Source organism: Dermacentor andersoni, chromosome 4, assembly GCF_023375885.2.
Source record: "Dermacentor andersoni chromosome 4, qqDerAnde1_hic_scaffold, whole genome shotgun sequence".
In the NCBI taxonomy this organism is placed as follows: Eukaryota; Metazoa; Arthropoda; class Arachnida; order Ixodida; family Ixodidae; genus Dermacentor; species Dermacentor andersoni.
The window spans coordinates 193,000,557-193,025,137 of NC_092817.1; the positions used below are offsets into that span (position 1 = coordinate 193,000,557).

Genomic DNA, 24,581 nt, shown 5'->3' on the forward strand with positions numbered 1-24,581 from the left:
TCAAGGAGTTAATATCAGCCTTGCTCAGACTGCACACACACTTGAAGCGAGAAGCATACTGGGCTCCTAGTTTTAATAGATATCGCTCGCTCCGCAGCTTACCCACGAGGACAACATATTCTGAACGCAGGCGCGCGATGGATTGGGTTAGTTGGCAATTCTCTATAGTATTAGAAGCAGCACACACGGGACAGGATCACAAACGAATAGGATTAGTGTAATTAGTGTAATGGATTAGTGTAAATTAGTGATTAGTGATTAGTGTAGTGATTAGTGTTTCGCGCTGCTATTCTACTACCATGGTATTCTAAACGATTAATTATGGTGAAAACTTTTGTACTACGTTCGTTCGCTCAACATTATGATTTGAGCATCACATCGTTTGCGACGTACCGGCTTCCACTACTACGCCGAGAGCGTGCTTTCAATTTCGTATGCTATAGACCATTACAAATCACTGCCTGGTGACCTTACTGCTACAACAGTGCTCTTGGCGGGGCTCACAGCTCACGCGGGCTGGAGAGAGGTCCGCCTTGCTCTCCCGGTACGTCGGTCGCCTTTAACAACTGGGGTCCCGACGCAGCTCCGTGCGCCACTCTTTCGTGCTTTCTGGCGCCGCTTCTCTGCGTGAACTTGCGACTGCACACAGCGCACGCGTGGCGCTTTTCGCCCGTATGTGTCCCCAGGTGCGTCGTCAGGCCGTACTTGCGCGCGAAGACCTTGCCGCATTCGGGGCACCGGTGCGCATGCGTGGTGGCGTCCAGGTGCTTGAACCTGTGGTGCGACAGTCCGGACGTGCTCGCGAAGCCTTGGCAGCAGACGGCGCACTTATACGGTCTCTCCGACGTATGCGTGTTCAGGTGCGCGTTCAGCTGGTCTGAACGGGCGAAGCCCTTGTGGCAGACCTGGCACACGTAGGGCCTGTCGCCGGTGTGGGACCTCTCGTGCCTGGTCACCGTCGACCTGAGTGGGTGCATGCGATCGGGTGAATGACGTTGGTCCTAAAATTACTTTCGCTTCACAGAGCTTTCTTGTTGATTGTGCCTGGTTCTGGGAATTTTTATATTTGAGACGCAAGCCTTTTTATTTCTACTAACACGCATCATTTCTTTTATTCACCGCGCCCGGTTCAGCCACTACAGAAAATTTTAAAAAGAATCCTCGCAATTCTATTCATCATTGTTACTCCCACTGCAGGTGAAATGACTGCCTATTCTATCTGTAATCTCTACTTACACGGCAGTCAAGAGTGCACCGACTCTACTCCATATCTATCAATTTCATGATTTTTTTCGCGCTACCTAATCACACGCTGTCTTAAATTTTGTTTCCCTTCCTTGCCATCAATTTCGTTGCTCTAATAAACAACCGGTTGCGTGCTGCATTTCGGACAAACCTGCCCTATCCCGCGTCTTCCTCCTAATCGCCCCTTGGTTATCACGCTGCTGCGTTACGTTTCCTCTCTAATTTTAACTGTTGTCTCTCTGTATCCTATCGGTACGTATACCATTCTTAAGCGGAGCTTTCTCAGTATCACTCCGGCACTTTGGTGTCGGTTTCTTCTAATCACTATCGACTGCGCAGGTGCGCACTGACGTCGTATAGTCTTTATTGGGTTATATGCGCCTGATTCAGACCATACAACTTTTAGCGTTTTCACATCCTTAGCGCTCATCATTATCTAATGAGCCCCTATCAATTTTGCACTTTGATTAATGGTTGTCAACTACCAGTGTTCTTAGCTCACTCACGTGACTTATGACGCCTGTTCATAGTAGCAAGCGATATAAACGCGCTAAAATCGTCAGCACGGGGTCTTTCGGTAGTCGCAAGAAAACTTACGTTTCCTGAATAACTGGAAAAGGATGCTGTAAGCTATTCACCGGTCAAAAAGCAATGGATGTTATGAGAATAATATCAAAAAGACTGCAGAAGACCGTTTCTCTCAGTTGTGCATGGCAACCTGGCACTAGAGGCCTGGTACTGCAACCTTGTAGCTAGAGGCCATTGACCTAGCAAACGCGCATTGGTAACACACATAAACAAGCTCAATCCTGACCTCTCCTTGCTGGAGTACGGGCAGTATGAGCACTGATGTCTCTTTGTCTCCCTCGGCATTTCCAGGCGCTTGTGGGGGTGGTGGACTTTCCGTTTTGCCTCCGAGAAGACGTGGCTCCCGCTAGGCTCGCAGCTCTCAGACGATAGAAGTGCGGGTTCATCTGCTCCTGAGAACAAGTATGCAGAAACTCTGCTAGAATTGCCTAAGTAAACCTAAGAATACCGGCCAATTTCACTTCGACCATCCCAGAATTTCAAGTTGCATTTCAAGTTGGCCTGCTCCTAAATTTCAGTTGGCCTACCCCCGTATGTCAAGTCAACCGATTTCCCAATTTCAAGTTGGTCAACCCTCCAATTTAAGTCTCCAACCGCAAAATTTAAGTTGGCCCGTCCCCAAATTTCAAGTTAGCCCACCCCGAAATTTCATTTGAGATACCCCTACTATAGGATTCCCAATGTATATTATATGGTGCCCCATTTATACCTATGCGTATGCATAAATTTGATCATGTGACTTCTCTCTGATCAATATTAAAGCGCATCTATTAAGGTCCAACCACTGGCATGTGTCGGCACGAGTCGGCACGTGCCGCCAAGCCAACGAGTCGATTCACGTCGCTTGGAGGAGAAGGCTACGTAACCACTGGACACAAGCGCTTTTCGGTTTGCTTTTCGGCTGCGGCCCACTGTTGCTTGATCATTTTGTGTTCAACCGCTCATCAGCCAAATCAGCCTGCTGTGAACTGAGCTTGAAACGATGAGTCAGTGACCACTATGCCCTTTTAGATATAAAGAAAACGCGTTTCAATAATGAATGTACGCCTGCCGCAACAGTTTCTTTTCCACTTTGAAGCCACAAAAGTGTTCAAAGTATCAACATCAGCACTTGCTACCCGCGTAGTCGTCTGTCTACAAGTTCGCTTTGCTAATACCTGCCCGACCATGCCGTATTGTAACAAAAGCTATTGTACGCTTTTAACTTTCGTAGCTCATAGCACCGCCATCTAAGAATCAGGTGTGCACATTTTAACTGAAATATGTGTATATAATATATAATATTATATATATAATTATGCTTGTTGGTGTATGAAAGAAGCACGAAAATGTGGGTTCTGAAAAAATCACTAGAAAAAATTGGGATAAGTGTAGCGCTCACAAAACAAAACACATCTACAATCGCTAAAATTTACCAAATTCGTAGCTTCGATGCTCCTGATTCTTGTTTCTGTGTAATCTTGCCTATGGAGCACCTAATTTATTTTGCTATGTTGTTTTGAGGCGTCAACACGGCATCGAGATGTCTTCACATTGAGCAGCATTCAGTATATTAGTAGGAAAATTTTCATTGTGTAAATACCATGTTATACTGTATCTGGTTTCGACATGTAAAGTCTCTCTTTCTCGACATTAATGAAATTACGTACCGTGAGGTACTACCAACTTGAGAATGGGAGGGTTTTAATAAGTATCGTTCGCTCCGCTTTTTCAAGTCGCACTATTGAAGCACTTATTCAAATGTATAGGAGCAGCCCATTTGGATAATAAAAACATATACACAAACAGGTTCTTTTCACAATTTATACACTTCAAGTCACCACACAAAAAATAGAAAATACCGCTTTGTTTATTGTTTTCTACCTAATATGATGTTTTGATTGAGCAAGACATTCAATTTTTTTTGTAAGGCACACAATAATTTCTGTGCCATATTATTTTATTGCACAACAGTGGACACGGTATCCAACCGTGGATGGATGGATGGATGGATGGATGGATGGATGGATGGATGGATGGATGGATGGATGGATGGATGGATGGATGGATGGATGGATGGATGGATGGATGGATGGATGGATGGATGGATGGATGGATGGATGGATGGATGGATGGATGGATGGATGGATGGATGGATGAATGGATGGATGGATGGAATAACTCTAATGAAAGGTCCTGCGAGCTACGGGGCGCAAGGTCCCATAGAGCGGCCTACTCCCACGTAGGGACCGGAAGTTGTAACTCCCTGGCCGCATCGTGGGCTCGCTGGACAGCCCAGAGCTGCTCCGCCTGGTCCGTGCTGCATAACGCTTCTTGTAGCCTGGCGGACTCTTGATCCTTGTTTGCGTGGGTCCGACCACACGGCCAGAGCAAGTGATGTACCCCTAGTGTGCTATGGTAATTTTCGCAATATGATATTTTGTATAGGTCAGGCATGTAGTGATGTAGTCTGTTCTGCGTGGGGTACGTGTTTGTTTGAAGCATTTTGAACGTGAGGGCTTGAGGCCTGGTGAGCTTATTGTGAGGTGTGGTGTATATTTTGCGGTCTAGATTGAAGTGCTTTGGGATCTCGTTGTATGTGGAGGGAGGGTCCAGATTCTCGCTGGGATGGTCACGACCAGAATACGTGGCGTCGCGGGGGGGTAGGTCTCGCGCGCTCCTGTGAGCCATCTAATTGAGATTGCGAGGGGCGTCCTCGATCTCTCCGAGGTGTGCCGAGAACCAGCAGATGGTGCGATGCTGCAGCGGTGCGGATCTATTGATTATTTCTAGTGCTTGCCTTACAACTGCTCCTTTCTGAAAGGCTTTGACGGCCGAGCATGAATCGCTGTAGACGTGAGTGGTGGTTAAACTTCAGACGAAACTAATAGCACAATGTGTATGATCAGGCACATAGCGTTTAATTGCACTTTCATATAGTTGATAGCTTTAAGAAAACTGTCACACTAGAACAATATTGCACAAAAGCTACTGCACTGAAATGATACAATAGTACGTACACATAATGCACTATTTTATTTACCTGTAATAATAATGAATAATGACTCACAAATCTATCAAATGCTTATTATTGTGCCCAGAGACAGCTAGAGAGACTTCGTACTGGTACACTTACAAAGTAATACGGGATAAATAGTGTACAGAGAAGACAAATGTCGCAGACAAGACAATGCGAGGGAGGGAAACAAATAGGGAAAGAGAAAACGAGGAAGCGTAAAAGAGTCATTCATATAACATGGTTATATACATATATAAAGAATACTGGAAATGAACTCTGTTTTATATCACTCCAGGCACAATACTTATCACACGTTTTTGGAATCGAGCCATGCATAGGGCAGTCTTTAATCCAACACGGCCATCCAGAGAACGCGAAAGGTTGCCTGGTATACTGTTGCGACCTGAAAAATTGTACATCATCAACAAGCTTTGGAGAATGTATAACGCCATGTCCCACCTTATACAGAAAGAAAAGTCTGATTTAATAAGTCTCGAGTCTAGATGTGTGAGTTGTGGTATATTTGAGACGGCAAAGATATGGTCACCAGGATGGCAAAATTGGTGCTTGAAGATAGATATCAATTTATTCTGTACGCATTCAATGAGGTCAGAATTAGATTTGCACGTTGCGCCCCAATCTACAGAGACACACTCTAGTAGTGGAAGGCAGAAAGCAGAATGCAATTTCAGAAACTAAGTGAGTGGAAATCACGCAATATACGACATAAAACTCCAAGAGTGTGAACGTTGTGCATATTTAACGTATGTACAGAAGCTTAGCGTTTTGTCGCTGTACAGACTAAGACATTTCTTTTCAGGGACTCTGGGCAGTGGAGCATACCGAAGAGTTTATGAAAATTGCACCTGATGTGTTTTTTGCGTATAAATAATACTGTCGGGAGCTCGGTTCAGCGGATGCAAGCAACACACGTTTTCACAAGTTGAGAACGGAGAGTCGACTGGCTTTATTCAAGAATAAATGCAGGTTTGCCAAGTGGCAGTGGTGGTGCCCCTGTTGGACAGCCGCTTTGCTTCGGGCAAGGAGTTATGACCCCCCCGTGGGGATAACGAAGCGATGGACGCTCGCTACAAGGGCTCACCCACCTAGAATACCGGCTGCTTAGGTGTGAATGGCGGAAGGAACGAACAGCTAATGTTCAAGATAGGCTGCTTTCACGCGGTCGCACTACACTGTCTCTTCTTTGCCGCGAACGTCATTCTTCAGGGTTTTCTCTGAACGCGAAACCACACGAAAAGGGCATTCATAAAAAGAAGTCAATAGTCGCTTGATAGAGTCGCGTCGCAGAAAGACGTAAGTGGTTGTGTCAATTGTCGGGAAGGAAACAGAACAAAGGGTGCCCGCGGGCGATACGTGGGGGCGTAGGTCGAAGCTGGTCGAACCAGGAGTGTAGCCTCTGTATGTGCTGCGCGGCTGCCTGCGGAGTGCCTTGCTGAGTGTCAAAAACGGGCTCGGAAAGCGGATTGCTGATCCATAGAGCATCTCAGCTGCGCTGACTCCGAGGGCATCCTTGATTGCTGTTCGCAGCACCAGTAGCACTAGTACTAGCCTTTCCAACCAGTGCTGTCTGTCGAGCATGAGGTTCAATGACGCCTTCAGTTGTCGTTGGAGACGTTCGACCATGCCGTTGCTCTATGGGTGGTAAGCCTGGTGTTATGAAGGCGCGTGCACAGCAGTCTCGCCAAGGCAGAAAAAAGCAATCTTTGGAATTGCCCACCTCGGTCAGTAAAGTGCAAAGGGCAACCGTACAGCGACACCCACATAGCAAAAAATGATGCCGCCACTGTTTCAGCCGTGATATCTTGTAGAGGCGTCACCTCAGGCAACTTTGAGTCAACCTTGAGTCAACACCTGTGAGGAGGTGTCTGAAACCTTGGCAGGGCAGACGTGGCCCCACCAAGTCTATATGCATGTGATCGAAACGGCTCTCTGGCAGTCGAATTCAGCTGCACCGCTGAACGCGTGTGCCGGGTCACTTTCACGACTGGACAGGCCTGGCAGCTTCTTGCCCAGCTTTGAACATCTTTGTTGATCCCTGGCCAGACGAAGCGATTTCTGATAACCCTCGTGTCGCTCTGATGTTGGGATGGCTTAGCCCGCGCAGTGAATCGAATATTGGACGCCGAAAGCGATGGGGCACGAACGGGGCAAGGAGCTGCCTGCGATATGTCGCACATGACCACTCTTGTGCAGGGAAGCGGCACCTCCACAAACTGGAGCGAGGGCCCTTTTTCCCGCGAGTGGCGCAGCTCGGTGTCGTTTTGCTGGGCGGAGGCTACAGCTTGGAAATCCACAGGGAAAGCAGGCGCAGCGCCGATCCGCGGCAGTGCGTCAGCTGCTTGATTTTCGTTTCCAGTGATATGGGGGCATGTCCGTAGAAAATTTGGAGATAAAGGAAAGTTGCCGAAGCTGACGTTTTGAGTATGAGGAACTGTTGTTCTTAAAAAAAAGGTTAACGGCTTGTGGTCAGTTAGAATGTAAAAGCTACAGCCCTCAAGAAACAAAAAACGGAAATACTTGACACCGCAATAGATGGCCAACATTTCTCTCCCAGAAATGCTGTAGCGAGCTTCTGTAGTTTTGAGGTACTTTGAGAAAACGTCTAGTGGCCTCCAGTCTCTGCCATCGTGCTGCTGCAGTACTGCACCCACTGCCATGGTCAACCAGTCTACCATAAGGCGAGTTAGCGCGTCGGGCAACAGATGAACTAGTAACGCTGCAGTCGCCAACCGCGTTTTGGCTTTATGGAAGGAGTGGAGTGTTCGTGCTCCGAGGCGCAGTGGAAGGTAGGAGCTTTTTTGGCGTCGCGACGCAACAGGCCGGTCAGCGGCTTAAAAACTTGCGCATAGGAGTGCATGAAACGTATGTGAAAATTTATGAGACCCAGAAACTCGCGCAACTTTCCGAAGGAGGTTAGAGAGGGGAAGTCCTCAATTTCCCGCACCCGTGATACGCGATGGCCGAGAAAATCCAGGTTTATAACTCCGAAAATGCATTTTTGGGGCTTTAGGAAAAGGCCGTGTTCATTCAATCGCTCACATAGAAGGATAAGGCGCTCTCTGTGCTCTTCGTTTGTGCGACTTGCAACGATAATGCCGTCAGTAGACGAAAATGAACGGGAGTCCACGCGTAACCTCGTCCCTGAACCTTGGAAAAGCTTGCGCCGCATTCTCCAAATGACGAGGCGTGCGGTCAAACTCAAATAGGCCAAATAGAGTAGTGATTGCTGTCTTCGGAAAGCCGCTGGTTTCGACAGGATTTTGGCGGTACGCACTGATCAAATCGATCTTGCTGTACACTTTGGTTCCTGCGAGACGAGCGCCGAAGCCATATGGGCAAAGAGATATGGATCCAGAGTTGCGACGGCACTCAATCCTCGGTAATCACCACAAGGCCGCCACTCGCCACTGTCCTGCTTTGGAATCAGACGGAGAGGTGAAGAACAATTGCTCGAGGAAGGACGAATAAGGCCGAGCTGAAGCATGTGTTCGAACTCACGGCGGGCGAATTCCAACCTCCGTCTAGCGAGCCTCCGTGGCCGGGCGGCGACAGGTCGGCCGGTGGTGGTGATACAATGCAGCACCTTGAACAAAACGTGAACAAGGTGAATGCAGGAGCCAACGTTTCAACAAGTGGACTTGTCTTCTTCAAGTCCACTTGTCGAAACGCTGGCTCCTGCATTCACCTTGTTCACGTTTTGCTCATCGTCTTGAATTTCCATCTTCCGCATTAACCCATTACCCGTCTTTTCCCTGAATGCACCACCTTGTGTCACACGGGCAGCGCATCGTTTTGGGGCTTCGTAAGTTGCCGGTAATCGGCAAGTGTCTAGTGGTACGTTGAAACCGGCCGAAACGTACATATTCCAGATGAAGTGAGGTTGGACTGCAGGCGAAGTACATCGAGAGATGTGACGTTATCCGTTAGACACCGATCGCGAACACTCACATCTAGATTGAAATGGCTGAGGAAGTCCGCTCCCAGTATGGCAAAGCTGACGTCCGCGATTACAAACAGCCATCTGAGAAAACGCCGGAGTACCATGCCTAGCATTATTGACGGGAGCGCATACGACGCGATGGCAGTGTTGTTCACTGCATGGAGCCTGGGTGTGGACTTGCCGCGTTGGCGATACGCGGTCAACGACGAGGAGGTGGGTTCTGGTGATGCGGTCGAATAGGCGGCTTGCGTGAGGGCCGATGTCGCATGCTGCCGTTAGCGACTGCCCGGTGCGTTTCCCGTCCATGAATAGGGCTGGGTTCCGAGACTTGCTTGTTCGCGACAGTGACGATGGTACAAGAACAAGTGTTGCGGCGAATCTCTATAGGTGTGCTGCGAGACTGTGAAGGCGAATGGTTGCACTGAAGTTCGTCGCCGGTGTGGCCACCCGTCGTACCTTCTCCAGCGCACTGGTAAGGCGGTTGACTGTTTCCTCCAGGTGCGAGAGTCGGTCGCCTGGCTCTGAGACTGTCGCAGCGGCGATAGGTAGCTGCGCCGCCGACAAGCAGTCGCATATTCGGTCAGCGAGTGCAGATAGCAAATCAAGACTTGTCTCGTCGGAACCCGCCAGCACCATGCGTGTGGACTGTGGGAGGCTCCGTAAAAACGGCTCACGCAAAAGTGGACGCTGGCTCTCGTTTGCGGAGTGGCCACCCAGCAACTGACGCAACCGGTGCAGGAGTTGTGACGTTCGTTGGTCGCCGAGTTCCTCGCAGAGAAGCTGTTCGAGCCTACGCTGTTGCGATGGCTTGATGCGCTGTAGGACCGTGCGCTTCAGGTCGTTGTATGCTGTGGTCGTCGGCGCAGCCGCTAGTAAGTCGTCTACGGCATCGACGATGTCGGAGGGTAGCGCGGCGACGACGCACAGTTATCTTGCTGTCTGTGAGTGATGCGCCCGCTTTGAAGACGCGCTTCTACTTGCATAAACCAAACTCGAGGATTCTTGGACCAAAAGCTGGGAAGCTCAAGCCCTGCGGCGATGACAGCAGAAGTAATCGTGGCGCGGTCTTTGTCAGCAGGAGTAGGAGTGGCATCGTCCACTTGTTGGGAGCTCGAATTTGCGGAGGCAAGTAATACACGTTTTGACAGGTTGAAAACGGATAGTCGACTCGCTTTATTCAAGATTAAAAGCAGGTTTGCTGAGTGGCAGTGGTGGTGGCCCTGTCGGACAGCCACTTTGGTTCGAGCAGGCGGCAATGACCCCACGGCATAGATAAAGAAGTGACGGACGGTCGCTAGAATACCATAGCTTTGGAACCATTGAAGAGTACCATATTGTTTCTGCACCAGTTTGAGAGTGAAAAAATGTCTTTTTTGTACGGTAAATGCAGGCGTGAACACTTTTGAAAGTCTTAAATGGCGTTAGTTCGTCGGCATACAAAGCCAGGCTGTTCATCTATTAAAATGTTCTTAGCACTAATAGAAAGCAGGGAATGCAAAACAGGTTCAAGCCCTTTTGACGCCGCGCAGAGCGTGGATATAGGCCGATAGTAACTGCACCTATAGTACCCGATTTTTTCACGGGCAATATCCATGCTGCCTGCCAAGTGTCTGAAAACGTACTAGACCCTAGCGAACTTGAGAACATGCTGTGAGAACAGGGACAAGTACGCTTTCATACGTCTTAATCAGTGCGGGAGGAATTAGGGAATACCATCAGCACTACAAGAAAGGGAAGGTTTCAGATGTTCCATTTTCATACACTTGAAATCAAGGTCTTCATTCACTTGTAGCGTACACACCTTGCCAGAATGAGGAGGACGGTTAGTTGAAGTATATTTTACACCATATACAGAACAAAAGATGTTCTGCAAAGGCATCAGCAGTTTTCGACACATCACCATTTTCATCAAGAGATACATCTCCGGCGCGTTCATTAAAAGAGTGAGAGCGCACGAAGCCCTAGAAATATACTTAATTACATGTCGTGCTGCGTTCAACACATTCAATGCGGTCGTAGTGATCATTTTAATAATAAGAAGAAAAAAGAAGAAAATGCAGAATGGTTGGATGAACAAACCTTTATTTGAAACAGTGACGTGTCCCTCGAGGTGGGAGAGTCAATCACTCCAGGAACCCTCTGGCCTGGACTTCCCGCCGGGCCCGGGCGACAAGTTCGCGCTTGTCGAACCGGTCCGGCTTGGAGATCGCAGCTTCCCACGTTACAGTGAGGACGTTTGAGTCTGTTACTGCTGGCTGTGTCGCTGCGATATTCACTCCGGTATTCTTGCATTGCAGTAGAAGGGGTGTGAGGGTGCCTGGCACATTGCAATGTGTATAGCGTCGGTAGGAAATGATGCAATAAGATGCCGCGGGTGAACGTATTGCTTTGTAGTCACGTGTAGTCGGTGTCTTTGCTTCTTCTCTTGGATGTGGGGAGGGTATACCCTCCCCCACATCCAAAAGTTCTAGGTTGTCTGCGTATCCTGTACGTCGAATGACTGCCTGGACTGGGGTTCGGAGCTTGAGTGTCTCGATCTGCTTGATGAGGTGTGCTTGCACGAGTTCCTCCTAGGCGTTGTGAACTACCATGCGAAGAAATCGGTCAGTGGAGGTGGCTGGTGGCAGTACTAGGGCGAGCTTCGTGGCCTTTCCTATTGTGTTTCTCCGCTGTCTTCAGGTTGAGGTAAGGAGTTCTGTACGTAATGCGGCTGTAAAGGAGGGTTTGTGCCATTCACAAGGTGTCGTGCTCCTTGAGGCCATTGCGGCGGTCGACCACCCGTCGTATGAGATGAGTAAGCTGTGTCACGGTGTTCAGTTGCCTGGGAGTGTGGCGGAGCCGGATCCGTCCTTGTGTACATGAAGTACGAGGATTCGAAGCGAGTCGACCTTCGGTATTGGGACTCCCTCTGAAAGGACTTGTCGGTCCGGTGCGTCGTGGCCTGGAGGTCTGCCCCGGGTGCTAGTCCCGAGCACCAGGCGCTCGGATTTGTCCGGGGCACAGTGTAACCCGCTGGTGTTGAGGTACTGTTCGATGATGTTGACCGCCTCCTGAAGACTGTCCTCCTATTCGCCCGTGCTTACGCTTCTCGTCCACCGTATGATATCATCTCCATATAGGGTGTGGCATATCCCTCGGACGGTGTCTAGGAGGCGGGGAAGTTTGAGGAAGACTATATTGAAGAGGAGTGGCGAGACTACCGAACCTTGTGGTGTACTACTGCTAGGTAGGTGAAATGTCTTGCTCCGGGGGTTGGCAATCCCTACCATGGCCGTACGGTCGGTGATGAAAGCGCGCATGCAGGCGTATGCTTTGGCGCCGCAGCCGATATCTTCTAGGTTATGGAGAATGGCTTCATGGCTCACATTATCGAAGGCGCCCTCTACGTCTAGAGCTAGAATGGATGATTTGCTGTGTTTGCTCAAAAGGTCAAGAATATATTCCTTTTGCTGGAAGAGGAAGGCCTGAGTGGAGAGCATCTGTCGCAAGCCGAACATGATGCTCGGATAGTGATCGTTTTCCTCAAAATATGTCGTGAGCCGTTCGGTGACCATGTGTTCAAATAGTTTCCCGGCGCAGAAAGTAAGGCAGATGGGGCGGAGAATCGCGATGGAGATGGGTTTCTTAGCCGTGAGTACCATGGTCACCTACGAGTGCATCCAGACTCCGAGTGCATCCGGGTAGCTCGCCCTTGATCCAGCAGTCTTTTAGTACCGAAGGAGAGCTGTCAATGCCCGGGAGGGGTGGGGGGTAGCTATCGAAGGTGCTTGTTCGTGACTCTGTCTTTGCTAGGGCTCGTGTTTTGTGTTAGCCTAGCCAGGGCCACGTCTAACTCTACCTCCAATAAAGGTCGATCTAGCTCTTCGTTCGGCGTTCCTTCCTGTTCAACAAATGATCAACCCTTCTATGCCAGGGCTACAAAGGATGATGGCAATGGTTTGCGGGTTAGCTGAGCCGTGTAGCTTCGTCTGAAGTTGGAGTAGGTGGCCCTCTGTGCCGCCATAGTTGTAGATGAGTCGGTTAATTGTATGGCTTCGTTGGGTCTTGGTGCGGGTGTCGTAGATCAAGGCTTGAAGTATATACGAAGTCTTCTTTGTGCCGAGGCTCCCTTGAAGTTGGTCCCAGAAGGACCGCCAGTTCTGGCCCGCTAGCTGTTCAGCGTACTCCTATGCCTGCGTGGCTAATGCGGCAATTCGGCGCTTGAGCTTATGCCATGGTTTGAGGAGCGATCGTGGAGCCTGCCATAAGTGCAGGAGATGATTATCAACCGTCGGATTGTCCTCGTCTAGTTGACTTCTTCTGCTGTGGCCGTCAGTCTCACCTACGATACCGTTAAGCCAAGCTTCAATGTCTTCGATGTCCGAATCGTTGTAAAGTTCATTCCTGTACGTGTGTCAGTCCGTGAGTCAGGCCATTCCTATCTTGGGCGAGCGGCGGCACTGCTCAACTTCGATTTGAATTATATGGCGATCACTCCCTAGCGTGTCCGAGAGCCGGGTCCACGTGAACTTCCCTACGTCTCGAGTCAACGTGAGATCAGGATTGGTGTCCTTTGGCACCATGTTGCCCGTTCGGGTGGGTTGGAGCAGGTCATTTCACAGCGTCAAGCCGTGTTGCTGGGCGGCGTTGTGAACCCGTGCTCCTTTTTGGTGGTGTTGGGGTAGCCCCACGCCGCGTGTGGGTCGTTACAATCTGCGGCTACAACAAACCCTTCGCTGTTAACACTCTTGCGAAGGTCTCGGACGAAGTGGTCGTAGTTGGGTAGCTGCTCCCGCGGCGGGCTATGGAAGTTGGCCACATGTAGGCTCTGCTGAGCCTTGCTAGTCTGAAACACCTCCTCTATGGTGTGCTCGATTTCAGTGCCTTTAATTTCGTGAGGCTGTACGGCTAATATCTTCTTTACTTATTTGTTTGTTTATTTATTTGAATACCTTCAGGGTCCATAGGGCATTGTATAAGGGAGTGGGAACAATAAATAGGAAATAAAAAACACAACGCAAAAGTTAGATAACATATTCAAGCGCATTTCTAAAGCCACTGGGGTCTGTAATAGATACAATGGAGGGGGGCAAGTGGTTCCAATCATTAGAAATTTGAGGGATGAAAGAATGAAAGTGTTGGTTAGTGTGACAACGAGGAACAAGCATTTTATAACGATGGTCAATACGAGGTGATATGAATGAAGGATGGAAATATAGTTCCTGCTTAAGACGAGGGTTATAGTAGTGAATCTTACGAAATTAGGAGAGACTTGTTATTTTCTTGCGTAAGGAAAGGGATGGAAGCTGTAACATTGTTTTCATAGATGAAACACTGGAAAGACGGGAGTAGATGAAAAAAATGACGCCTGCGCTACGATTCTGCACAGCTTCAAGGTGACTAATAAGACTCAGTAAATATATCCCACACAGACGATGCATATTCTAGTTTAGAACGAACAAAAGTGCTCGATTGACAAGGATTGCGGTGCGGGTGGTGCGGGCGGTGTGTGCCATAATGTTGTAGCAGGGGAACTTGATTATCTCGGTGTTCGCTTCCTGTAAGGTGATTATGTCTGGATTGCTTGTTTTGAGATATTCTGGCAGGTCTATAGTATCTGCAATTCCAGTGCCAAATGCTGAGGGTGGGAAGTGGTTCGCGCTGTCTACATTTCGGAGCTGCCATGTTGTTAGTTGTCTTCCGCCTGGAGTATGTTGTTTGATGTTGTCGAGCTAGAAGTTTCCGCAGATTCCACTCGTACTGCATTTCGGCCTTTCTGTTTGGTCCCTAATTGCTCCGCCAGTTGTTTATTAGTTACGAAATTCTTGTAAGCACTGATCATGAAGCTGTGTTTTTCTGCCGTGAAACCATCCAGTTTGGCATCGAGGGTGGCCACCATGCGGTATACTGGCGCTACCTTTTCCATGATTTTAGTTATCGCTGTTTGCATGGTTCTGTCTGCTGACGCGAGAAATTGCGCAGTCACGGTTTTATCAAAGCCTTGGAGGCATCGTTCAACGAAGTCGAGAATCTTCGCTTCATACGCTTGCAGCCTTTTGTCTAACCGCTTCATTATTCTGGCTTCTACCTGTTTAACATTCTTTCTTATACTCTCTTCGCTACTCTGTCCTAGTGTTCTGGTATGTTGCACTCGGCTGCCGGTCGTTGTCAAATCGTCCTCTGTAGATCCTGTACTTTATCTTCAAGAGTTCGCATAGTCGCTGTCTGCCCTGAACTGATCTTATTGCGTGGGGTACTCGAGCCGTTGCTTCCGTTCGCCGTGACGGCCTAAGTGATTCGGCTAGCGGAGTGAGACCATGACCGAGTGCAGGATGTAAAGCTCGGCCTTAGGACAAAGCGACAGTGGCTCCGGCCAGGTCTTCGTTGAGGCTCCGGCCCCCGTGACCTGTCCGACGTGGTAGCAAACTCGGGGAAGTCTTCAGCGCTTGAGCTCCCACGATGCCCTCGGGCGCGAGCGTTGTCCAGCTGCTGTCTTCTCACTTGGTATATGGGTAGGTTGCTGCGGAGTTTCTTTTTACCTTCTTTGCCTGCCGTTTTGTGGTCTCTACCAAAAATATTGCACTTTCGGTGACAGTCGTGTGCTTCCGTGACCCCGTCGCGCCCACATGTGTAGAAGAAGTTGGCTCTCGGATGAAGACAGATGTCCTGTCGGTGTCCGATGGCACCGCAAGTTCTGCAGTAGTGGACAGACTTTCGGATGGGCTTGCTGGGATAGCGGACGTGCTGTCCGACTAAGGCGATAACCACGGCTGCTGAAGATCCCAGCATGGACGCGCAGAGAACCGTGTATCTTGAGTCCACTCGAAGGCCTGCAAGAATCTAAGGGATTTGTGCCTGGTTCGAGGCCATGTGTCACTCCGCGACACACATCGACTGGGTTTTGAGTATAAGAATTTGCTTCGTAGATTGTTCCGCTGAGTTGTATGGTGTTGATGTCCTGAAGTTTAGAACCTCGTTCTGTGTTTGCTGTGCTCACGATGATGACATTCTCTAGTTTCTGCACTTGTACTCTGACATTATCGTGAAATTCTTCATGTGCCAAACCACTGCATCTTCCGATGAGATGTGTCAGTGCGATGAGTGTGTGCTTTGAGAGGTCAAATCCTGCTTGAGGGCGGAAAACGATATTGAAGTTCTCAGCACAGAAGGGTCGCATCCTCGGAATGCGTTGGTGCTGCGGCAGTGGTTGTTGCGCTTGAGATTTGGGGTCTGACTTCAGGACTTCTACTGCTCTTTCCTCTGAGGATTCATTGTCTTCTTTTGTCAACCTGCCCTTACGATCAGCTCGTAGCCACTCGATGTGGGTTTGACCCGTCGTTTTGCCGCTATTCGCGTTGTATATCCACTGTGCCATGGTATCGGAGTTAGCCTCGGTCGTCTCCATTTGCGCCACTCTCGGCTCTCCTTGCAGCGGGTTCGCCATCTGTGTTTGCAGAAAAGCTTCGGCCAGATGCTGGTTCTACAAAATGCAGTGCGCGAGCGCCGTGCGTATGCAACGCGGGCCTGCAGCTCGTGCAACGGGTGCCCCGGCGTTAGGGTTATCCGCGAGCGCCCGGTCATAGAATGTTTAGAGTTCGATTATTCCAGTAAAGGTGCACTCACTGAGTCGTGGTTGGTGTCCAGCGATGCCTTGAGACTTTAGGAGTCCGAGGTTGCCAAATTCGCCCAGTTTTCAGGTAATGTTACACACAAAATAGCGAGAACAGCAGAAGCCAATAATAATAATAATAATAATAATAATAATAATAATAATAATAATAATAATAATAATAATAATAATAATAATAATAATAATAATAAATATTATTATTATAATTACTATTATTATTATTGTTGTTGTTGTTATTATTTATGCACCACAAGAACAAATACATAGTAAGCGGGCCTGTCGAAACCTAAATGGCTTGTGTGACTAAGCCCGGCAGCGCCGGCAACAGCGATGAAGTCGGTGAATGTACATACAGGCGTTACCTTAGTGCCGACAAAACATTGTGCAAAGAAAAGGAAAATTAAATACATGTTATTCCAACGGAGTGAACATTTTTTTCATGCTGATACAGAACAAAAAGCAAAAATTAAAAACAAGTTATGGCAACGTAGTGAACATTTTTGTAAGCTCATAAAGGTATACAGGTTCAGACAACCAAATTACTTCAAATAAACACATACACATACATAAAACAACTCAAATGGAAGATGAGATTTTCTTTAAAACCTTTTTTGACTGAACCGAGAAAAATTCGTCAGGTAGATCATTAAAGATTTTTGGCACAAAGGCACATCGTCGTGCCTCACCATACCAAGTTGATGAACGAGGAACGTTGAAACGAATGTTGTCCCTCTAAAGTTCGGGGGGCTACATATTTCTCTCTGAATTGGTCGTTCCAAAAATGACGAAGAACAACAGTTTGCTTTAGTAACGAGTGAAATGAAGGAAAACCTAACGCTGAAAATGAATTGTCACCTGACACCTGGCCATAGCCATAGGCAACACTTTTCAATATATTTTTTAGTAATTGTTCAATTCTCGTTTGCCATCGCAATGCGCAGAAAGATGCTGTATGCGAGTACATGCACTATGGCTTTTTTTATCGATAATGGCGTGAAACCTTTTATATTAAAAAGCAACCAAGCGACACTCCTAAGTTTGCCACACAGATAGGCCAGATGATACTGCCACGGCATGCTGCTATCGATAAATAAACCGAGATATTTCACACAGTCTACATACTGAACAGGGGTACATGTACATGAAACGCAGTGCTGGTCATGCAAGAATACTGGAATGTTCATTTCTGTGATCTTTAAGGGATTTCTAAAGCATATTAACTGTGTCTTCCTGATATTTACATTAATACAATTATTCGCGAACCAGTACATTAAATTGTGTATTGTATTTTGCAGGGCACCCACAGCCTTTTCATAATTTATATGCTTTGTTAATATTACCGTATCATCAGCATACTGATAGATAGTGCCTATAGAAATTACTAGAGGAAGATCGTTTACGAATATGTTAAATAAAAGAGGTGATCAAATCGAACCCTGGGGTACACCGGCTCTAAGCCATTGCTTGCTACTGACGGTTTCCTTGTCGGCCATAACTATCTGTGACCTACCACACGTAGTTTCGCAGTACGTTGTGGTATGGTCCTCTGAATCCCATTAAAGTTAGTTTCTCTAGAAGAATGTTATGATTCACTGTGTCAAAAGCTTTTTCTATGTCTAGAAATGGCGCACGGGTGAATAAGTTGTTTTCAAATGCACAATATACTTCATCTGAGGATTCTTCTACTAGGACTGTGGTACCTCGATTCGCAACGAAACCAAACTGCCTGGGCGATAAAATCGAAAACTTCATTAAGAAAGACGTCATGCATTGGTAAAGGAATTTTGCTAGTATCTTGGAAAGTACCGGCAAAATTGCGATTGGTCTATAGTTTTCAACCTTATCTTTCCTGCCTCCCTTATGTAGTGGCTTAACTATAGCCGTTTTTAGAGTCTTGGGAATTACTGCCGTTTCTAAAAGGTCATTAATTAAAAAATTAAGAATTAATAATAATAATAATAATAATAACAACAATAATAACGGCAACATATATGACACTCCACACAGCTCGCAAGGCTAAAAAGGCTGAGGCACGTACGCTAAAGCGTCTGATAGCCAACCATATAGAGCAGGATTTTCCAAGGTGCCGAAGACACACACATGAATCGCAGAGTACGGCACACACAATACACACACACAGGGCAAGAACTGGGCAGTAGACGGGTGCACAACGTGCAGAAGCGACGATTCAGTCCGGTCGCAAAGAAGGTGAGTCGGAAAGGCCAAGGGGGTGGAGAGAAAGCTCTGTATGCCAGAGATAAGCATGGAGTTGCGGTGTCGGTCCGTACAGGTGTGATGGGGCTCAGGCTGTCCTGACCGCTTGTTCAGAGAGACTGAAGAAGAAAAATGAGTGCTACCCAGAGAGCCGTCAACCATGCTGCAGAATAGACACACTAGTGCAATGATGCGCTGGTACTGGAGAGTGTGCCCCCTGAGGGAACTGAGGCGATCCTCGAAGGGTCGTATGACGTTGCGACGACTGAAAAGACGGAAGTAGAGGGTGCGTGTTGCCCGGCAGTGAACAAAGTCAAGTTTCTCAGCGAAGTGAGTTAGGTACGGGGACTATACTAATGAGCTCTGCTCAAGTCGTGACAGAATGATAGAAGTGTATAGTGCTGTGAAAACCTCAGGTCCACAGGGAAGAAAGACAGTGGACACAAACCCAAGAATGCGACGAGCCTTAGATACAGCTGTGCTGACACATGCGGAAAAGTCGAGAGAAGGGCTCGATGTTACACCCAGAATGGGAAGGGTCAGAGCAGTCTTCATAGGGGTGTCTCCGAGGAAGTAGGTTAAGCACGCAACAGTGTTGTTGTGGCTGATACGCATAGTAGCACTTTTGTCAGTGCTAACGCAAAGTTTATTATTGCAGGCCCAGTCGTTCACTTTTACAGACCGCATTTATTTCAAGCGCATATATGCTGTAGATTGGCATAATGTTGCAGTGGAAGTGTTAACTTGTTAATCAAACACATTCTGCGAAGATGCATTAGGAACTTGTCTTTGAGTTGATCTTTTGCCTGACTACAGTTTATAGTATTGCAGCGAGAAAGATTTTAGTAGAAGCTGAAGAAATTTGTGGAGTCTAAGCATACTGACTTCACAAAGCACTGATGACACCCTTTGACCTTCCCGTAATGCACTCACACCATCTGCTCTTTCCATAAACAAAAACAATCACAGTCTCGTTGACTCCGTATGTGCTACTTTTCAAGCAGGCATCGAAGCAATTCTGGTACGCGCGGTTGCATGCGTAGGTCTTGCGTGATGGACGTCCTCCTATGCATTGCACACAATGTACATATTGCAAAGATATGATTTCTTTTTGCCGTGCCCCAGTACAAGGACACAGAAACAAACATGGCAGCGCTGTATCACGTTTCCTTCAGTGCGTCAGCGTACCTAAGTGCTGCACGAGCGATTTATCCGCAAATTAGCCCATAAGGTGCATGCCTTGAAAATAGCGAGTGAAGAAGTACTGTGAACTGGTAGTCAACAGGATTTCACATGTCCGTTCGGAGAGCGCACTGTCAACTGAAACGGACGGCATGGCTGAAGATGTACTTCCCATTGTTAGACTACTAGTGTCTTTCTCTGGAAACAGCACCAAGCTCTCCCTTTAAACCTGTGACCTGAGACCACGTAATTCCCTCATGAAACACGCTGCCGTTCACCACCGGAAGCTCCACGCGATCTATTCACCCCACCACACACCACGCGAAGTCAGGAGTGTCATATTTCCAGTCGCTAATAAAGAAAAAATCCAACATCCACCCAACCGTAGCTAAGTTGAAATCGCTGCAGCCCCAAACGGAACTGAAAATTCATTTCTTCCCACAGAGTTTTTTAGCTGGGCTTGTTCACACGCCAGTTACGAACTCGATGGATACGTGACGCCTGCGCGAAGTGTAAACAATATCGGCAGTAGGCCAGTTCTAATTACTCCAGACCATATTTCCATTCGTTTCGAGCACAACAAAAGGTCCATACAACAAGCACAGGCATTGCGCAACCATGAATCGGCGCGTTGTTTCAGCCGACGATTGCACTCAGACCGGCGTAATGACAGTCGGCACGTTGGGTTTGTCCCCGTCGTTCCAACTCAACACAAATTCTCGTCGCAGTGCCACAGCCCACAGTCGTCGGTGGTGTGGTTGTCGGCATTGTATCACAACATTGTCGTTAAGAAACACTGTCGCACGCGTTGTGCGCCCAAAGTATTCGAACAATCGGTGGTCTCGGTGTCTTTGCATCGGCGGTCATGATAAGCATAGCAGCCAGAGGCGTCGCGGCCATTGATTGGTGGACGCCGGCAACGCGTCGGCGATTTTCTATCAACGGTAGTCGGCAAAACCTCCGCGCGTCGCCACGCGCCACCCAAGTCGCGACCAACGCTTTCGGCACAGTTGACGCATGGATGTGTGCCGAAGAATGCCGATGCATGACAGCGGTTGGGTCTCTAAACGCTCGTTATTGTTGCGTGCGTCGGCGTCGGCGGCTTAACTGAGCGAATGAGCTCCAAGAAAGACGAAAGCGGACGTGGAGCGCAGTGCGGGATGAAAGACGGGAGGAGAAAAGCGGAGAGGGAGATGCAGCGAAATCATGAGGCGGAAAGCGGAGGAGGGTATGGCGAAAGCATGAGAAGCGTGTACTACGGCGACGATCTCTACGAGGTGGCGCCAGAGTAGCGCGTGTCGTCTGGAAGGTCTCGGCGGCGGCTGCTGTGAATCGCGGCCGCGTCATCCACGAGCTGGCTCTCACGATCTCCAGATTAGTAAGTCAGTCGCACGGCACTTCGCTACATTTGCAACGTGCCGCACGAGACAGGTTGTCCGCGCCAGCCAATATATGGTGAAAGAAAAACACGTATGGAGCTGCGCTCAAATTTCGCATTAGGGAGTATCGTAATCGTCGGTGCTCCTTTTTGTTTCAATTATTCCATATCGCTTATGAAGCTATCAAGCACCTACCTTTATACTAATATAACAATTAGATGTATTCGCAAATTAAGTATTTTTGTGCAGATACCAGGCATTACACTTTTCACGTAGACGGCAGATTTTGCTGGGGTGCTCGTCAAAGAATGCTTACGCATTAATACTACAAGGAGAGTCAATTATCCTAATCGGTTGAGGAGCCTTTCGTTCTGGTTAGGTCGCGAACACGAAACCTTTCGGTTTCGCCCGAAGGGCCAAGCATGGACGGCGATAGCAATCTTTGGCCGTGTACTTTGAACAATTCTGACGTGTTCTAACTGCCGTATTCACTCCTGCAGGGCCCGTTCTTTCGTTCAGAATTTTTAATAGCTAAGGGCCTTAACGAGGCAGGCTTATGGCCACTCACTGAAGCCTAGAACTGCGCTCAGACAGGTACGCGAATAAATGCGACCATTTGCGGCAGTTTATGAACGCATTTAAAGTGGACGATCGATTTCGTCGACACGGACTACTGCCACCTTGTAGCGGCTTCTGGAAATCAACCGGCCCGTGAGTATGCGCGTGACGCTTAGTGAAACTTTGTTACCAAATTTTCACACAACAAAGAGGGCGGGGGGGGGGGGGGGGGGGCTTACAAGCGAACAGGCTTTACACGAGTCAATACAGTATAAGCGGGTGGCACGTATTGGTGCAAGGCAGCACGCAGAGCATCTGCTGCGGGGCAAAAGGGAACCGTGCCCCAGCAGCTACCAGGCGTCTCTCCAAGCTAGATTGTGCGACGAACGTAGCCAGTGGCGTTGCAAGCATAGCAACTGGATGGTTCACGAAATGAGCCCAACCTTGGACTTTAGTCAGCGCCCAGTGAAATAATAAATAACATAAGCTTCCCGTTTACTACTAAGACCACAGCATGCACACAGTAGCTCAGTAGGAACACATTCATGCTTATGCTGTGCATGCCATCAGCGGTTGGGAGGCAGGGGATCTATAAGGTACACTATATTCTAATGAATCTTAAATTGGTAAGCATTTCATGCTTACCGAACGAGGAGACCCGCTCGGCCGTCCGTTCACGTAAGACGAAGCGCTATAAAGAAATTATTGTATGCAGCAAAATAAATTCGAAAGGAAAACATTTTAAAAAATATACCCCGTAATGCTAAGTTTGAGCGCAGCCCTATGCGTGTTTTCATTTCGCGTGTCGATATTTTGTAGTATGATTATACAGGTAAACGGTTTATATTAGGAAGAGAACGCTGTGAGTAGCGTAGCTGGCGCGGACAATCTGTCTCATGCGGCACATTGCAAACGGGGCAAAGTGTGGCGCGACTGCCTCGTTAATCGGGACATCGCGAAAGGCAGCACGTGGGTGTCGTGTGGCGCTATTGACAGCCGCAGCCACACAGCTCATGCTACGCTTTGTTTCCATACAGATGACTCACGCTACGAGTGGACTTCATTATCCCACTTCCTATTTTAATCAAATATGTAGTATCAGACATTTTATGAATTCATATGTTGTGCATAGAAATTGACACATCCGATCGCGATCAATAAATTAACGAACGGCTCGAAACGAAGAATATATATATCAACGGAATCTTTCTCTCGACAGTTACTTAGAAGGGAACTTGTTAAAAAAAAACAAAAAAGAACGTCTGAGAATGCAGAGATTCCGTGACACAGACGCGGCCATGGACAAAACGCCAGAAGAGAGAGAGAGAAAAAAAAGGGAAGTGGACGAAACGATCATCGGGAAAAGCCCCATCTCCACCCGAGAAAGGCCCCCTCCCACGCCTCCCCCCAGCTTATGCGTCACGCCATGTCGCATCCACGTATTGTAGAAACCCCTTGCTACGAGTTCGACCGGAACGCTAAATTGTGTTCTTGTTTTCAAGGCTTCTCCATCGGGCGAACATGACAGATGTATTGTTGCACACCTCAAAAGCTTAATTCGCGACAGAAACGCCACTGAAAGCAAACAGAGAGAACTGTAGACTAAGATTTGGGTTACCTACAAAGCTAGAGAAACACTAAAAATGGAAAAAAAAGAAAAACAAATCACGCACTACCACAACTTACGAAGAACGGTATTAAATATCCCGAATTATTGCTCGCGTTCATCAATGGTATCATTGCCAATATGCTTTTTGACGAAATATAAGCGACCAATAAACTAAAGTGCAAGTGGAACCAAGCCACTTTTAAGTGTCTACGCGAGTTTCGAGAAAGCTGCTCACACTTAGCATGCACGTGGACTTCGTCCTTGCTCCGATGTCACTGTCAGAATAATCTTAACGATCTCAGGAGCCTTCGCCGAAGACTAACACGCTGTAAGAAAGCAGCAAATGTAATAGTCATCGCGTAACAATTACCGCTTTTGTATTTCTATAGAGATAACCGGAAAAGTGAACGGCCACTTGTAGCGCAACACCACGCTTGAATCTACTGAGATTATATGCGCCTATTGTACCAACGGTAACAAAGCCATCACAGACTCTTATAGGGCTCGCCTCATTTAGTACTACCTGAGCTGATCTCTCGTTCGCGTTCCGGAACCGCAGACCCTATGCCCAAGACCTCCGGCACCGTTGGCTTCAGGCCTGCGAAATAAAACTTCCTTTGTTGCAGTCATGTCGCTTAACGGCACCTTTCGTTGTGCTTAGGAACCTCAGCTGCTCTGAGTTCGAAACTGCTTTAGCATGCACCACTAGTGCCATTACCTCTGGTAAATGTTTTGTTTAACAACAGACGAACTAGACGGCAAACGCTACAGGAAAAAAACGAGAAAAGGAAAAAGAGAAAGAAACCAGTAAAAAGCTATCAGACTAGTATTACAACATCACAAGTGTGCTCCTACTTGAAACACAAGACATATTCGCCATTCGCCCGAACAAATTTTCAATCATTTCGCAAACTGGGATAGAAATAGGGATCGACAGTACATACCGAGCTTCGCCATAATAGCGCAGTTCTGTAGGTTTGTAGTGTGGCGACACTTGGCGCAATCAAGAAGCTCATCTCTCTCTCAAGGTCTGACAAGTGCGGACGTTACTCTTGGGCATTCTTCCTCTTCGCCATCGGAAGCTGCAGCGACCACGATCAGTTAAAGACAACCTCAGCTGCCGTTGGGGGACGGGACTCAGCCCGGTGCTGTGCGACCAGACACAGTTGCTGTGGTTGTTGCCTCGAAACATGGCTCATACCCACGATGGGGATTATCCTCACTGGAGTGACTGAAAA

At 48.0% G+C, this 24,581-nt stretch overlaps 1 protein-coding gene across 1 annotated transcript; it reads right to left on the reverse strand.

The window, feature by feature from the left end:
- Positions 1-282: 282 nt before the first annotated feature.
- Positions 283-24,560, reverse strand: LOC126531867 (zinc finger protein 711-like). The gene is made up of 4 exons (XM_050179606.3): positions 24,288-24,560; positions 23,867-23,941; positions 2,060-2,225; positions 283-963 (listed from the first exon to the last, which is right to left on the reverse strand). Exons 1-4 carry the CDS (start codon positions 24,298-24,300, stop codon positions 501-503), a joined length of 717 nt encoding a protein of 238 aa, XP_050035563.2. The 5' UTR covers positions 24,301-24,560; the 3' UTR covers positions 283-500.
- Between the last annotated feature and the right edge of the window lie 21 nt (positions 24,561-24,581).

Excerpts from the sequence above, each read along its gene's own strand:
- LOC126531867 (XM_050179606.3), bottom strand. Across the intron at positions 2,226-23,866 it reads CGAACGAGAGATCAGCTCAG|GAGCAGATGAACCCGCACTT; the intron begins GTAGTACTAAAT and ends ACTTGTTCTCAG. Across the intron at positions 964-2,059 it reads CCGTACTCCAGCAAGGAGAG|GTCGACGGTGACCAGGCACG; the intron begins GTCAGGATTGAG and ends GCACCCACTCAG.